Here is a 16,176-nt window from a genome sequence, read left to right as displayed (position 1 = left end):
GCTTATAATGAACCTAATTCTAAGCAGCAAGGCCCACCCCAAAGATTTAGCAACCCCCACAGCAATTTACGTTGGCCCTTGTGATCTTGATAACTGGGTGGGTGGAAAGCTCGGATAAAAGTCATGTAAGTCCCAGATACGAATTGGGCCATCCCCCACTTTATACTTGCAGGATCGTAAGTAAGGGGCTGTTTTCCTTTGCTTAAATCTAATTAAGACCAAGTCCCCTGGAATGTCTTTTGGCAAAGTGCCCAACCACCCCACCCTCCTAACACTTAAGATCCCCCCATCTAGGTCGGGTGGCAGGGGTCTATTAGTCTGTAACCAAAACATGGCCTTATGTAGTAAATCTTGGCGTGTTTCAACTTTACCGTGAGTTAGTGGAGGAATCCCAGAGACAACGGTCACATAGGGGGCGGCTTCGGGGGGTAAGTTTATTCGTGGCATTCTAGTAGGTTCAAGTTTAGCCTCGAAGTGGTTTGTTTGTACCAACGGTGTAGTTTGGGAGTGCGCATTCCTGCGGGGAATCAATTTGGGTTTTTCCAGAACAGTGAGGGGTATAGGAGGGTCTGGTGATGCTGGTTTGGTTCCGGATGGAATGTGTGTTTTAACTATCAGTTCGATGTTAGATATCCTGTCCCCCAGATCGTTGATTTTTTCCACCAATGGTGAAATTAGGGAAATTAATAGATGCTCGAACTGGGCCAATAAAGTCGGTTGGGGGAATTGCGGGGAGTTTTCCTTTTTTCCATGCTCCATATCCCCGACACAGAGCTGACATTGAATTGATGCTGGGAGGGACTGGGGCATAGATTAGGGGTTTTGGCTGGCTTCCCATTGATGATGGCATCATCGGTCTTTCTCTTGGTGTTATGCCCACCCGTGGTGCTAAGAGTGGAGATTGGAGTTTATGAACGCAAAGAGGTGACGTCTGCAGGGTGGCGTTAACATCATCTGGGTTGGTGTCTGTGCTTATGGAGGGTAAATAGTCAGGGATATATTGAGTTCCACACATGGCATTAAGCTCCTCCCAGATAGACATGGTATGATGCAAAATACCAAACAGTGGGCTAATAGAAGTGGTAAGGGGAATCACAGTACCTCTTTGGTGAAAAAGAATGGAAAGGGTGGTGGCCCGTCCCGGCCTCTTTGTGCCTCTGAGGGCCACAGAGGGCCCGCCCTTTGCCCGGGCTTAGCCCGGCGGAGCCCCGCGCGCGTCCCGCGGTGCGGGAACTCTAACGCTGTTTAAATGCGCCTCCTGGCGCCAAGACGAGTGGTGGGCGTGGTCGCCCGCAGGGATCGCTGGGGGTTGTGGTCTCCTCTCTCGGCGGCCGTGCACCGGTGGCAACGTGCAGCGGCGGCGGAGGAGACCAGCAGGGTGTCCCAAACAGCAGCAGCGTGTGTCCCCAGAAAGTAGGTGGCAAGGAAAGGGAAAATGTTCCGTTTTACAGAGGGCGCCCGCTCCTCTTCAGCCCTAACGCTGTTTAAATGCGCCTCCTGGCGCCAAGACGAGTGGTGGGCGTGGTCGCCCGCAGGGATCGCTGGGGGTTGTGGTCTCCTCTCTCGGCGGCCGTGCACCGGTGGCAACGTGCAGCGGCGGCGGAGGAGACCAGCAGGGTGTTCCAAACAGCAGCAGCGTGTGTCCCCAGAAAGTAGGTGGCAAGGAAAGGGAAAATGTTCCGTTTTACAGAGGGCGCCCGCTCCTCTTCAGCCCTAACGCTGTTTAAATGCGCCACCTGGCGCCAAGACGAGTGGTGGGCGTGGTCGCCCGCAGGGATCGCTGGGGGTTGTGGTCTCCTCTCTCGGCGGCCGTGCACCGGTGGCAACGTGCAGCGGCGGCGGAGGAGACCAGCAGGGTGTCCCAAGCAGCAGCAGCGTGTGTCCCCAGAAAGTAGGTGGCAAGGAAAGGGAAAATGTTCCGTTTTACAGAGGGCGCAACAGGTTATCTCAGTGTCATTCTTAGGCTTTAAGTAACATCTGCGTAAAAGAACCCCGCTACCAACCAAGGTTTTTACTGGCCCAGAACAGCCCTATTAATTCGGCTTCCAATAGCGGTTAAGTAACCTTCCTTCAGGAATCTCTTTCTCTCAGGTGACTTTACTGTGCCGGGAAAGTACTGTAAACCTTGAGTCACTTCTCCCTAAGGTACTGTTAGTAACGCAGGATGATAGGCGGAGGTTTTCCTAGTGCCTGGCCGTAATTCTAGAGTCATCAGTGACTGACAGTTAGTTTGTTTAAGCCGGAAAAACCTGACTCTCTCTTACCTCCCAAAACTCCTGCAGCAGCTGCGGGCCCGATTAGCCCCTGGGACCCCGCACTTCTCTACACAATCTTACCGGGTCCCGGACAGTTCACTCGACCGCACTGCCTCCGCTGAACTCGCTAAAGCTGTTAGGTGACGTTCCCGGCCTCAGCGCTACCGGTTCGTTTCAGCTGACTAGCGCGGAACCTCTCTGCGTCTCCCTCTGTGTTTCCCTCGGCTGTGCTGTCAGCGAGGGGGGGTGGCTACGCGGGACTGCCTCTTCCGATGCCCGCCCCCTTCTCCCAGCGCTCCTGCGTCGGCTCTCACCGTCTTCCTCGACTCCGCCTCCTCAAACTTGCAGCTCTGCTGATGAAAACTCGGGCCCTCCCCGCGGAATCTCCTCAGCGGGGGCCCGTGATTGAGTCACAGCAATCTGGCGATGGAGTCTCAGGCTACTAGCCGTGATCAGGTAGGACCCGTTTCGCAATCTTTTTGGGTTCAAAGGACACTCAGGGACAGCAGCGGTGGAGGTTAAGATCCTCTCCCCTTCTCCTCTCTAAGCAGGCAGCTCGGGTTAGATCACAAAGGCAAGGGGGGGGGGGGAAGAACCACTCAGTCTCCTTCAGGGGCAGTTATTCTCCCTTTTGAATTCCCCAGCTAGGTTCTTGTAGCCCTTCACCAACACTTTAGGGACATTCCTCTCAGGGCACTGACAGGCTTGGAGAACTAGTAGTGTAATAACTATGACAGGGCTTAGTCAACAGGTAGGGGGCACGTCAAAAAGTAAAGCAGCCAGCCCTAGGGTCGATCTATCCCCTAGAAGTGCGCCTTCCTCCCTACGCTATCGCTTCACTCCTGACCAGGTTCTACTCCAGCGCTCTGGTCACTTCTAAAATGGCCGCCCTGGTTCTGACCCTTTTATAGACTGGCCCCAGGCTACTGGAATCAGCTGGAAGGTTCTAGAGCCTTCCCAGTGTAATCCTATGGCTCAGGTCCCTGAGGTATAAATGTGGCAGTTACAGGCCACCATTTTGTGTGTCTCTGCAGTCACCAGAGCACCTAGGCCTCAAAAAGCTATGGAATAAGGTAGCACCTAACCCCAAGGACAACACCAAAAATTAAAGTGGACATGAAAATGAAAGGAGTTTGGAGGCAAAAAGGGGACAAAAATAAATAAATAAATAGGAGGGACCACCCAAAGGGCTGACAGGTCTAGCAGTCATCATTTCTTGCACAAATCTGCAAATCCTAGAAATGTATTAATGTATAACCAATGGGAACATTGTCCTACGCTACCAAAGGGTAGCTCAAAAACATTTTTTAGAAAATGTCTGTACTTTTCACGGTTCAATGTATCCAATCCGGAATCATTTTACTTTAAAAATGTAAACAAAAACAGGAATGAAAAGTATATTAACAAATACCAAGCAAATTTATTCTACAGCCTTTTATGCTTGTTAGGCTCCAGCCCAACCCACACACTGCAGGAACGAGGCGTGTCCCAACCACTTCCCCGACTCACCGGTCGCTCACTAGATGGTACAGATGAGTAAACCGGTGAACCAGAAAAGGGGGTGGAAATAAAGGCACCAAACCTTCCACCCCTGTAGAGCGTAGAGTCAAATAACACCCTCCTCCTCGCTTCTGCACCTGCATAAACAGGGAAACAAAAAAGGATACACCACACAATAAACCTCAGTCCCCAATCCGACCTTTATAACAAAAGACCATATCCAGCAGTTCACCACACATACACTTACCAGAAACAGATGCAGGTTTTGCTTCGAGGGGGTTTATATTGCAAAACAAGACTAGTTATTCGGGTGTTTAGGTTTGGGCGTGTAGGGATTCACAGGGTAAAAAACATGCCCAAAAGAACGTGCATGAACAAAAAACCCCTGTGTCTCAAGAAAAAGGGAAGTGAGGTGGATAGCCTAAAGTTGTGAGAAACGATAACCATTCGTCTCTCGGGTGAAGGAATGTAAAGTAATCCCAGCCGGGATACAGCTCAAATGTCAGATCCGCCCATAACGAGGCGGACGATTGCCACAAGACTTGTATATGAGACGAACGCCTAGCGTCCGTACTTGTTGATCTTATCACGTCTCGGGCACAAAGAAAAAAGACACTGAATAGTGTCTGACAATCAGGAGCCCCTGGATGTCGTTGGCGAGTCTCTGACAAGAGACGGGGGAAAAATGAAAGAAATAAGCTAACTAACTAACTACAGGGACACGGGACGGGAAAACAAGAGGACAGAAGGAAGGGAACAGGTAGTTCACAACAGCGGGACTCAGGGTAAGGGATACGGGAAAAGGGTAATACTCCAACGATTCTCACGATGTCAGGACTGTGCCGACCCCCAGCAAGAGACCCTTGTCAGTCCCGGCAGCTAGGGGAAGGTTTCCTGTTGAGAAGCTGTTCCCGCTTTGGGGTTCCTTGCAGAAATTGGCTCATGATCACGGCTGGACGGAGGAATAGCTCGCCTCCGGCTTGTGCCGCCATTTCGATGCAGTTAGCGTTCTAGTCTTTTTCTGCAGTCCGCCATTTCCTAACGCCGCACGTTCTATGTGGCGCACTTCAACTGTCCCTTTCCAGCAGTTAGACGCCCTGAGTTTGGCTCCTGTCAATTCACCGCGTTCTGTCATAGTTTTCCCGCAACTTCAGTCAGCTTTCACAGAGACTCTGTCCCGCTACCCCTGGAAGCGTTTCTCGCTTCGTTCCTGAAGATTCCTGCATTCCCGGTGGTGTGCCTCTGACTTTTCGCGGCCTGTGTCTGGCCGTGCGGACTCAGTCAGTCAAGCTTTCCTCGTCGAAGTTTCGTTCCAGTGGGCAAGTACCTTCCGCATGGTCTCAGAACCCCGGTAAGAACTTTCATGCTTCAGACTTGCCGGTTCTGTCGTAGCCCAGAGCTTCTGCCCGTCCTCTACTCATAGCCTTCAGAGAATGTTTCCTGAACTGTTCTGAACATCCAGTTGTGACCAGATTTTGAGTGTTTCTCCTTGATTCGAAATTCGTCAAGTAAACGAGAGTATATATTATATGCATATGGTAATACTGTTGTCTACCACCTCTAATCTCCACATCATCTCTGCTACATCTCTACACAAGCAACAAGAGTACCAACCCTCACCTCAACATTGGGACTCATTAAGAGAGAAGCTAACTCCACACAATAACCAGGTATGAATGAGGAGAGTCGAGAGTGAGTGAGTGTGTTGCCCATGATTTATTAGAACGTTAGTAATGTTCTGCTCCCTGTTGCAGGTGTTCCCCAGCCACTCCATCCAGAGGTAGTACGAGACACCAGTGTGGAAGACTCTCTTTGTTGTTTGTTATCCACTTCCCCTTTCCCTTCCATTCCTGGGCTTGGAGCAATCCGGGTGCAGGGGTGTTTGGGAATTCGGAAATTAGCATCACTGAAGATAGCCGCTCGCTCCCACGGAGATCTGGATATTTCAGGTACTGCTTCTGACACACGAGCCCGTGAGAAACAGCAACAACCAACAGCTTCACAGGAACCAAAATAGCAGGAACCCACAGGTTTGCAATAACAAGCAACGACACTATGGTAGGACTCCCTTTTATACAGCTGGCGTGTCATGTGATGGTGAAAGCTATGGTCATCAAAAGAGGACTGGGGACCGAATCCTAACAGTACCCCCCCCCCCAATGATCCTCCCCACAGGTCTTGGCTTCCGGGATGTTGTCTATGGAACAACCTCACCAAACGGGGCGCATGCACCCCTCCAGCTGGTTCCCATGTCCTGTCTTCCAGGGCATACCCCTTCCAATCTACCAGGTAATACAACCTACCCCTCCGTCGCCTAGAATCAAGAATGGCCTGAACTTCAAACTCCTCCTCTCCATCCACCACTACCGGAGCGGGAGGGGGCATGACCTGATCTGACGGAACAAAGGGCTTCAGCAATGAGGTGTGAAATACTGGATGGATCTTATAGTCTGATAGCAATAACAGCTTCATCGCTACAGGGTTGACTACCTGTACAACCGGAAAAGGGCCTACATACCGGGGCTGTAGTTTGCGTGACCCCTGTAGTCTCAGATTACGGGAAACCAACCATACTTGGTCGCCCACCTTATAACCAGGGGCCGAAACCCTATGGCGATCCGCCTGTAACTTCATAGCTGCCTTGGCTTCCTGTAACCTGCGCCTAGCCGCTTCCCAGATGTCACCCAATCGTTTACACACTTCGTCAATGGCTGGCATGTGCCCAGTGGGTTGGATAGCTAGCGCTCTAGGATGGTATCCCATAGAACAAAAGAATGGTGTCATTCCCAGGGCCGTGTGTATACTGTTATTATAAGCGAATTCAGCTATAGGTAATGCCATCACCCAATCACACGACAGGGACGTAATCAAGCACCTCAGGTATTGTTCCATTATCTGGTTGGTACGCTCTGTCTGCCCATCTGACTGGGGATGATACGCAGATGACAACCGTATATCCATATTGAGCACCAGACAGAGCTCCGTCCAGAAATGGGACACAAATTGCGCCCCTCTGTCTGAGATGACTGCTGTAGGTAACCCATGTAACCTTACGATCGAAGTCATAAACTCCAAGGCCATTTCCTTAGCTGTAGGAATCTTCTTAAGTGGTATGAAGTGGGCCATTTTGGTGAACAAGTCCACTACCACAAGAATGGCTGTGAATCCGGACACCAAAGGAAGATCCGTGACAAAATCCATGCTGATGGTATGCCAAGGGGAAGGGGGTACCATCAATGGCTGCAATAGACCAAAGGGCTTACTATGCGAAGGCTTATTGATGGCACAAACAGGACAAGCTGTCACATACCTCTGAATATCCTGTGCCACAGTCTCCCACCAAAACCACCTCAAGCACAACTCCTTCGTCTTACCTATTCCAGGATGTGCGACCAAGGAGGAGGAGTGGCACCACTCCATCACCTTAGGTCTCAACTCGGGTGGAACAAACAACCTATCACCCTGATATAGCAACCCATCCCGGACCACCACCTGAGACAGCTGTAACCACGGGCCCAAATCCATCCTGTGCAACAGCTCTTTCACCTTGGAAGCAAACTCTTCCACCGAAGCCACATCCACTATCCTCCTGCTATCAAGCATTGGTCTACTTTCTTTCCCTGATTTCACTTCCTCCGGATCGATATGTATCCTAGACAGTGCGTCTGATTTAATCTGCTGGGCAGCGGGTCTGTATGTTATGATAAAATCATATTCGTTAAAAAACAAGACCCACCGCATCTGTCTTGGTGTCAACGCCCGGGCCGATCTAAAAAACTCCAGGTTCTTGTGGTCCGTATAAATCGTGATTGTATGACGGGCCCCCCACAGATAGTGACGCCATTCCTCAAAAGACAGTTTCACTGCCAACAACTCACGTTCGGCCACCGTGTAATTGCGTTCGGCAGGCAACAATGTCTTCGAAAAATAGGCAATAGGATGCATATGGCCTGTGCCCTCCTCCTTCTGGGACAGTACCCCACCCACTGCACCCGCGGAAGCATCCGTCTCCACAAAGAAGGGCAAAGCAGGATCAGGATGGGCCAACACCGGGGCGGTAGTAAAGGTTTTCAACAACAACCGAAAAGCGCCTTGAGCTTCCTGGGACCACACAAAAGGGACCCCCTTTCGCAACAACCGTGTCATCGGCGCCACGATATCTGAAAAGCGAGCGATAAAGCGCCGGTAAAAATTGGCGAACCCTAGGAGTACCTGTATGTGCTTCACCGTAGTAGGTACCGGCCAGGTCAAAATCGCCTGTATCTTTTTTGGGTCCATCCGTATTCCTTCAGCTGATATTAGGAATCCCAAAAATTCCACCTCCACCGCATCAAACTGGCACTTTTCAAGTTTGGCATAAAGCCGATGTTCCCGCAGTTTCTGCAGCACTTGTTGCACATGGTTATGATGTTCTACTCTGGTCTCTGAAAAGATAAGGATGTCATCCACGTACACGATTACAGTCCTATCCAAGTACTCACTCAGGACCTCGTTGATGAAGTACTGGAACGCCGGTGGCGCATTGCACAGGCCAAACGGCATCACACAGTATTCAAACAACCCGTGTTTAGTTTTAAAAGCTGTCTTCCACTCATCCCCGGGCCGCACACGGATCAGATGGTAAGCTCCACGCAAGTCCAGTTTTGTAAACACCGTGGCCTTGCGGAGTTGATCCAGCAACAGGGGATGAGAGGAAGAGGGTACCTATTCTTAACGGTGGCCTTCTTCAATGTCCGGTAGTCCACACACACCCTCAGGGTGCCTTCCTTCTTTGGTATAAAGAAGATCGCTGAAGACACGGGCGAAGAAGGACGGATGAACCCTAGTTCTAACATCTCATCTAGATAGTCTTTGAGATGTTTCTCCTCCGGTTCAGACAGTGCATAGACACGGCTACAGGGCAAAGGAACCCCCTCCACTAGATCGATTCTACAGTCAAAAGACCGATGTGGTGGTAAACTCTGAGCGCAGCCCTTATCAAAGACATCGGCGTAATCCACATACTGCCTTGGAACCCCACTTTCTTCCATGGCTGCACAGTACAACGGAGGGACCTTCTCACTGGCCTCGCTATAACAATGCTTCAGACAATAATGCAAATCTAGAGTGACTAAACGCTGCACCCAATCAATCCGGGGATTGTGCTCCTGGAGCCAAGGCACCCCTAACACCAAACCGAAGGAAGGCGCATCAATCAGATCAAACACCACGCACTCCGAGTGTCACATACCAACCGTAGAGGCACCGTCTGTCTGGTGATGCATCCAGATGACAACTTTGTTCCGTCAATCGCTCGTACAGGCTCCGGTTGTTTCTTATACTGGCAAGGCACACCTAGCTTCTCGGCTAGGGAGATGTCAATGAAATTGCCAGTGGCACCCGAATCTAACAGCACCGATACAGGCACCCGTTTATGCGCTGCCAATACAAGTTGGGCCGAGATGACAAAATGTCTGGGCACCATATCCACTGCCCCAACACCTCATACTGACCCCTTTTTTGCTCAGGAAGAGGCAACCTTTCCACCTGTACGTATGCCACCTTTTTACCATACCCTGCACCTGATGGTTTGACGGGGCACTCCCTTGCAAAATGACCATCCTGTCCACAATAGAGACATAGATTCTTGTCTCTTCTTCTTTTTCTTTCTTCAGGAGTCAAAGGCCCCCTTACTCCCCCTATTTCCATTGGTTCAGGCTTCGGTTCCCCAAGGGGCTGTTTCACGAAGTTTCCTCGGGACACCTGAAAACGTACCCGATCCCCACGTCGCTCTGATAGCCGATAGTTCAGTTTAACCACCAGGTCAATGAATGCGGCACACTCCTCCGGTGGATCCACTACCTGTGACACCACATCCTTCAGATCATCATTAAGACCCTGGTAAAACAATGAAGTCCGCTTATCGGCTGGCCAATGTGTCTCTGAAATCAACCGGTTAAAGGTCACTATATATGTCAGGAAATCCTGTCTGCCCTGTCGCAATTTCAGCAATTCGGAGTCGCTAGCTTGCGTGAATGCGTGTTTGGCAAATAACCCCCGCATCAACTCCTTGAAAGCATCATAATCCCGCAACACCTGATCTTTGCCTTCAACTAAGGGGATAGCCCACTGGGCAGCAGTACCAGCCAAATATGAAAGCGTAAAGGCTACTTTTGCCGCATCGTCAGGAAAGGCCCCCGGCCTACACATAAAGTGTAACTGGCACTGATTCATAAACATCCCAAATTTCCCGCTGTCTCCATAGAATCGTTCGGGTTGAGCCAGGGGAACAGGAACAGGGGATGTCACAGTGATAGCAACAGGGGTACCGCCTCCAGGGTTACTCTGTCCCGTCCCTCCATACTGGAACGTAGCCGGCTGTATAAGGGGTGTCTGTCCTCTGGGTTGGACGGGTTCACGTGCCCTTACTGCCCCCAGTTCTTGTCTCTATGTTCTCCTGTCTTAAATCCTGCACCTGGGCCTGTAATGCGGCTAGGGCACCCATTATATCAAGCATGGTAGGGACTTCAGCCCCTGCCATAGCTCCTCCCTCCACGTCCATCCAAGTTCGGGCAGTGTATTATAACGTGGGCTTGTTATTCTGTTAGGCTCCAGCCCAACCCACACACTGCAGGAACGAGGCGTGTCCCAACCACTTCCCCGACTCACCGGTCGCTCACTAGATGGTACAGATGAGTAAACCGGTGAACCAGAAAAGGGGGTGGAAATAAAGGCACCAAACCTTCCACCCCTGTAGAGCGTAGAGTCAAATAACACCCTCCTCCTCGCTTCCGCACCTGCATAAACAGGGAAACAAAAAAGGATACACCACACAATAAACCTCAGTCCCCAATCCGACCTTTATAACAAAAGACCATATCCAGCAGTTCACCACACATACACTTACCAGAAACAGATGCAGGTTTTGCTTTGAGGGGGTTTATCTTGCAAAACAAGACTAGTTATTCGGGTGTTTAGTTTTGGGCGTGTAGGGATTCACAGGGTAAAAAACATGCCCAAAAGAACGTGCATGAACAAAAAACCCCTGTGTCTCAAGAAAAAGAGAAGTGAGGTGGATAGCCTAAAGTTCTGAGAAACGATAACCACTCGTCTCTCGGGTGAAGGAGTGTAAAGTAATCCCAGCCGGGATACAGCTCAAACGTCAGATCCGCCCATAACGAGGTGGACGATTGCCACAAGACTTGTATATGAGACGAACGCCTAGCGTCCGTACTTGTTGATCTTATCACGTCTCGGGCACAAAGAAAAAAGACACTGAATAGTGTCTGACAAACAGGAGCCCCTGGATGTCGTTGGCGAGTCTCTGACAAGAGACGGGGGGAAAAATGAAACAAATAAGCTAACTAACTAACTACAGGGACACGGGACGGGAAAACAAGAGGACAGAAGGAAGGGAACAGGTAGTTCACAACAGCGGGACTCAGGGTAAGGGATACGGGAAAAGGGTAATACTCCAACGATTCTCACGAGCCCGTGAGAAACAGCAACAACCAACAGCTTCACAGGAACCAAAATAGCAGGAACTCACAGGTTTGTAATAACAAGCAACGACACTATGGTAGGACTCCCTTTTATACAGCTGGCGTGTCATGTGATGGTGAAAGCTATGGTCATCAAAAGAGGACTGGGGACCGAATCCTAACAATGCTCAACTGTCTTCACTAGGTTTCGAATCTTGGAAAGACAACATTGAGACAAAAACTGTCTGGGGCACAAAAGATTGGCAAGTGCAGGGGATAGAAGATTTATTTAGAGCCAGCATCATCCCTGAGCAAATTATGTTTTTGAATGACACTGTCCAACAGACGTCTTGTCTTGGGTTAGCCAAGATAAAAGACTTGAGCAATCCATCTCTACCTACACCTACATCTGTTAGTGATAACACTTCAGAGGGGGGAGTCGACGTACATACTATTTTGCATCACAACAGAACAGATCCAGATTGGAATAAATGGTTGATCTGGCCCACAGACACAAACAACTGTTAAGATAGATTCCTGAATAAAACAAAGGGATTCGCATTCATTAGGCCAGAACTAAGATATGTTCAAAGACAGTATCCAGGAATAGTAACAACATGTTATGTTATGTTATGTTATTTGTACACTTCTATAGCGCACGGCCACTCCACTGGAGTATCCCGGCGCTTTGACGAAGACTCCCAACCGAAGATGGGGAAAAAAAAACATAACACCAAAAGGGCATACAGACATAAAAACAGCCTCAAAGATTACGGGAAGAGCCAAGTCTTAAGGGCCTTGCGGAAAGACAGAAGACTGGAAGTCTGTCTTAAAGAGATTGGAAGATCATTCCATGCATGAGGGGCTAAGTGCCGAAAAGACCGTCCTCCTACTCTTGCCCGTTTGATAGTGGGAACACTCATTTTTGATAAGGACGAGGATCTAAGAGATCTGAGAGGGGTATACCAAGACAGTCGTTTGGAGATATATTTGGGGCCTATGCCATGCAAGGCCTTGAAAGTCGTGGTCAGTGTTTTAAATAAAATCCTTTTTGCAACTGGTAGCCAATGCAATGTGGCGAGAAGATCCGTGGCTCTGGCTTTCCTTGGAAGGCCAAAAATGGCTCGGGCTGCAGAATTCTGGGCGATTTGCAAACGCCTGACCAGATATTTGGGAAGTCCCAAAAACAGAATGTTTGCGTAATCCAGCCTGGAGCAGATCAGTGCCTGGACAATAATTTTTCTGTGCTGGATAGAGACTAGGGGGAGAAATTTGCGAAGCATCCGCAGGATGCCGAAACATTTCCCAGTGAGAGATGAAATATGTGGTCCGAAAGATAGCTTGTTGTCAATCACCACTCCCAGATTTTTGGCTTTCGCAGACGAGCTAGTGGGAGGAGACATGTCTTTCGGCCACCAGGTTTTCCAATCGGGTTCAGATGTACAGCCAAAGAAGAGCAACTCCGACTTGTCGGCGTTGCACTTCAGCCCATGGCATCCAAACCACTCAAAAATAGCACTCAAACATCCGTTGACCTGGACACCATCAAACTGACCATCCCTGTTACTTACAAAGAGGAGCTGGGTGTCATCAGCATAGCTGACAATCCGGGCGCCAAAAGACTCCGCCGTCACCGCCAGGGGGGCCATAAAGATGTTAAACAGGAGGGGGCTTAAGATGGAACCTTGCGGGACCCCCACTTCAAGCGGTGACATTTCAGCAGAGAAGGGTGGCGCCCAGATTGTCTGCCGGCGGTCGGCTAGGAAGGACTTGAGCCAGTTCCACACCGTTCCCCGCAGACCAAAGTCCCAGAGTCTGGAGAGAAGAAGTGCGCGGGGAACGGTGTCGAAAGCCGCCGACAGATCCAGCATAATCAGTACCACTTTTTTACCAGCATCCAACTCCTCCCTGATGGCATCTGTGACTTCAAGGAGCGCGGTCTCCGTGCTGAAATTTGCACGGAAGCCGGATTGAGTACCATGCAACAGACCCCTTTCTTCGATAAAATTGGAAATAGATCTGTGAGCAAACCTTTCTGTCACTTTCGCCAGAGCAGGGAGTAAGGAGATGGGTCTGTAGTTTGCATGAACTGCAGGGTCGAGCGCCGTTTTTTTTATAAGTGGTAAGATCATGGCACTCTTCCAAGCTTTGGGAACTATCCCGGAAGAGAGTGACAGATTCAAGATGGGATTTATCAAGTCATTAAGTACAGGTGCCATATTTGCTAGACACTTGGCAGGGCAAGGATCCTGTGGAGATCCGGATTTGAGACTTGTCAGAATAGCAAGAGAACTCTCTAGATCTAATGGGGGAAAATTGGACAGAAAGGGGCCATGATCTGGCAGGGGACATCCCAGACTTGTCGTATGCTGCTGGAAAGTGGCCTGGAGGGAAGATTGAATAGAGGTAATTTTCTGTACAAAATGGACAGCTAATTCCTTCAACCAAGTTTCGGAGTGAACATGGGTCGGAGTGTAAGCAGAGGGAGAGGTGAAGTCTTTAACCACCCTAAAAATTTCCTTGCTAGAATGCTCCGCTTCATTGATTCTGGATTCCAGATAGGATTTTTTACCTTCCCAAATTAATTTATGGTAGGCCCGAGTCTGCGTCTTAAAATTTAACCTCTCAGAAAGATCATAGGATCGCCTCCATGCTCTTTCTGCTTTCTTGAGATCTTGTTGTGCTTTTTTTAGGTGAGGGGTAAACCAAGGAGCAGATGTTCTCTTGACTGCAGAAGTATGTTTCACATACAGTGTAGGGAAACTTTGCCTTGATTGGCTACATAGATCTACACTTAAGGATGTACAGCAACACTTTTGTTTACTTAAAGATGGCGCTGATCTTAGGGAATTGTTGCTAGGACCAAGAACACCGCATCATAAACGTTTTATATATGCCGGTATCTTTGTTGCTTATAATGAAGCATGGAAAATGACACAAGCAGAGACTGCAGAATGAACACGAGAAATTGATCGTATTAATTTAGAGAAATCTCTCTCTGTGGTTGACAATGGGTTAACAACTCTGTGGTCCAGGATATATTCTTTCGATAGCATAGTGTCTTCTGCCATAGACATCATGGAACAGGACTTGGTCATGTTGCAACATGGTCAGTCGCAATTACGTTCTATCATGCTATTATGCTGGACGTTGCAAAACCTTCATTCAGGCTATGTGCCTTGGCGTTTAATCAATACTACGTCACTGTTTTCAAAATTCAATCTCACTGATAAACAGATCAAATTGGCACAAAGGGGAGCAGACAATACGGTGCTTAGCATTGAAAAACTGGAAAGATTTACTGTCGCTGAAAAGCAAGTTATGGAATGGATTATACATGGAACAATCACTCTGCCTGTTACAATTTTCCATTTTCAATATTGCCTACAACATATACCAGTAGGCACATATAAAACGTTGGGTAAAGAATACATCAAGACATCCTGGGAATTGTCATACACATACAGATGTTGGAGTGGGGGTCGTGAAGTGTTTCTTAGCGGGGAAAATTGTGAAAACGCACTAAGCGGTTCTCTCCTATGTCAGGGTATAAACTTACACTGGGCCTGCGATAGTTCCTCTAAAAACGTATCCTGCCACCTGCAAGGTTCACCAGCCACAGTGACTGATCCAATTTTTTGACAACTCTCGAATGGGAGTTACCTTATGTTGAATGATCCGCAGCTGCTGTGGCATGTTGCCAGGAATACCATATCTAGTAACTGTGTCAGCCAGGGTCCCTTGCTGTAGGCAAGTATTGTTTCCTAAAACCAAGACAGCCGGGAGTCGCCACTTTGGCCTTCACTGAACATCTCTTCTATACGAATTGCTACTTTAAGCAGAATGAAAGCCATTCTTTTGCAAAAAACTGTGCCACTGACCTCGGCCAAAGAAACCTATGATTTGCAAGTCGCAAGGACTTCTGCAGAGTTACATGCCCTCTCAACTACAAATTGCCCTATGCATTTCTCAGAAATGTTAAGTCCTATCTTAAACATGTCTTATACGAGTGGTATTGTACATGTATTTAAGACCGTATTTTCTGGACTGTTAGCACCTTTTGAAGCAGTCCTACTAAAATTTCCAAACTTTGTGCACTCAGTGTTTGGCGGATTGCCTCTCATTTTGGGACTCTCTGCAGGAATACTATTTTTGCTCCTATTGCTGCGATATGGCAAGTCATTTCACAAACGACACCTAGTTCTCCATGGAGACCAATCTACTGGCGTTGAAGTGTCGTGACCGCATCGTCCAAATTTTGGGACTACCTCGTCTAAGAAAATTAAATACCACATGGTTTCTGTCATTCAGAGCAATTTGGCAAGATTGCATCCTACCTGTTCTACGCTGACTGCTATGCAGAGAAGAATGCGTGTTAGACACATGTCTCACACTCCCATCAGTCATGCCAACGGATGTTGATACTTTGCTTGAACCAGTAACGGCTCATGCACTGTGTTGTCCCCAGCGGCTACCGATTCTGATGACGGCATTCATTGAGATCTCACAGACGCAAAATGCTACTGCTGTAATTCATGAATTTTTATCTTGTGTTCTGATTAACTTGGACATATTATATTTGTCAGTCTGTAACTTGGAAAATGTTTTTCTTTTATAAAAACCGAATAAAGTTTGTTGATAATAATCACCAGGGGATTCATTTACAGGATAGCATGGTATCCCTCACAATAACTCCAGGAGTCACAGTCCACACTCCCATCAGTCATGCCAACAGATGTTGATACTTTGCTTGAACCTGTAAAGGCCCATGCACTGTGTTGTACCCAGCGGCTACCGATTCTGATGACGCCATTCATTGAGATCTCACAGACGCAAAATGCTACTGCTGTAATTTATGCATTTTTACCTTGTGTTCCGATTAACTTGGACATATTATATTTGTCAATCTGTAACTTGGAAGATGTTTTTCTTTTATAAAACCGAATAAAGTTTGTTGATAA

At 48.6% G+C, this 16,176-nt stretch overlaps 1 protein-coding gene across 1 annotated transcript in view; it reads right to left on the bottom strand.

Moving 5' to 3' along the window:
- The window catches only part of LOC147737645 (uncharacterized), a 339,012-nt gene that overhangs the window by 265,857 nt on the left and 56,979 nt on the right, over positions 1–16,176 (bottom strand). The window contains 1 exon segment of the mRNA XM_086924706.1: positions 9,510–9,632. Within this exon segment, the coding sequence (XP_086780832.1) occupies positions 9,510–9,632 (123 nt within the window).

Source organism: Lissotriton vulgaris, chromosome 1_1 (assembly GCF_964263255.1).
Source record: "Lissotriton vulgaris chromosome 1_1, aLisVul1.2, whole genome shotgun sequence".
NCBI classification, from domain to species: Eukaryota; Metazoa; Chordata; class Amphibia; order Caudata; family Salamandridae; genus Lissotriton; species Lissotriton vulgaris.
Note: the sequence above shows the minus strand (reverse complement) of the source record. Positions and strands in the feature narration are given on the sequence as shown.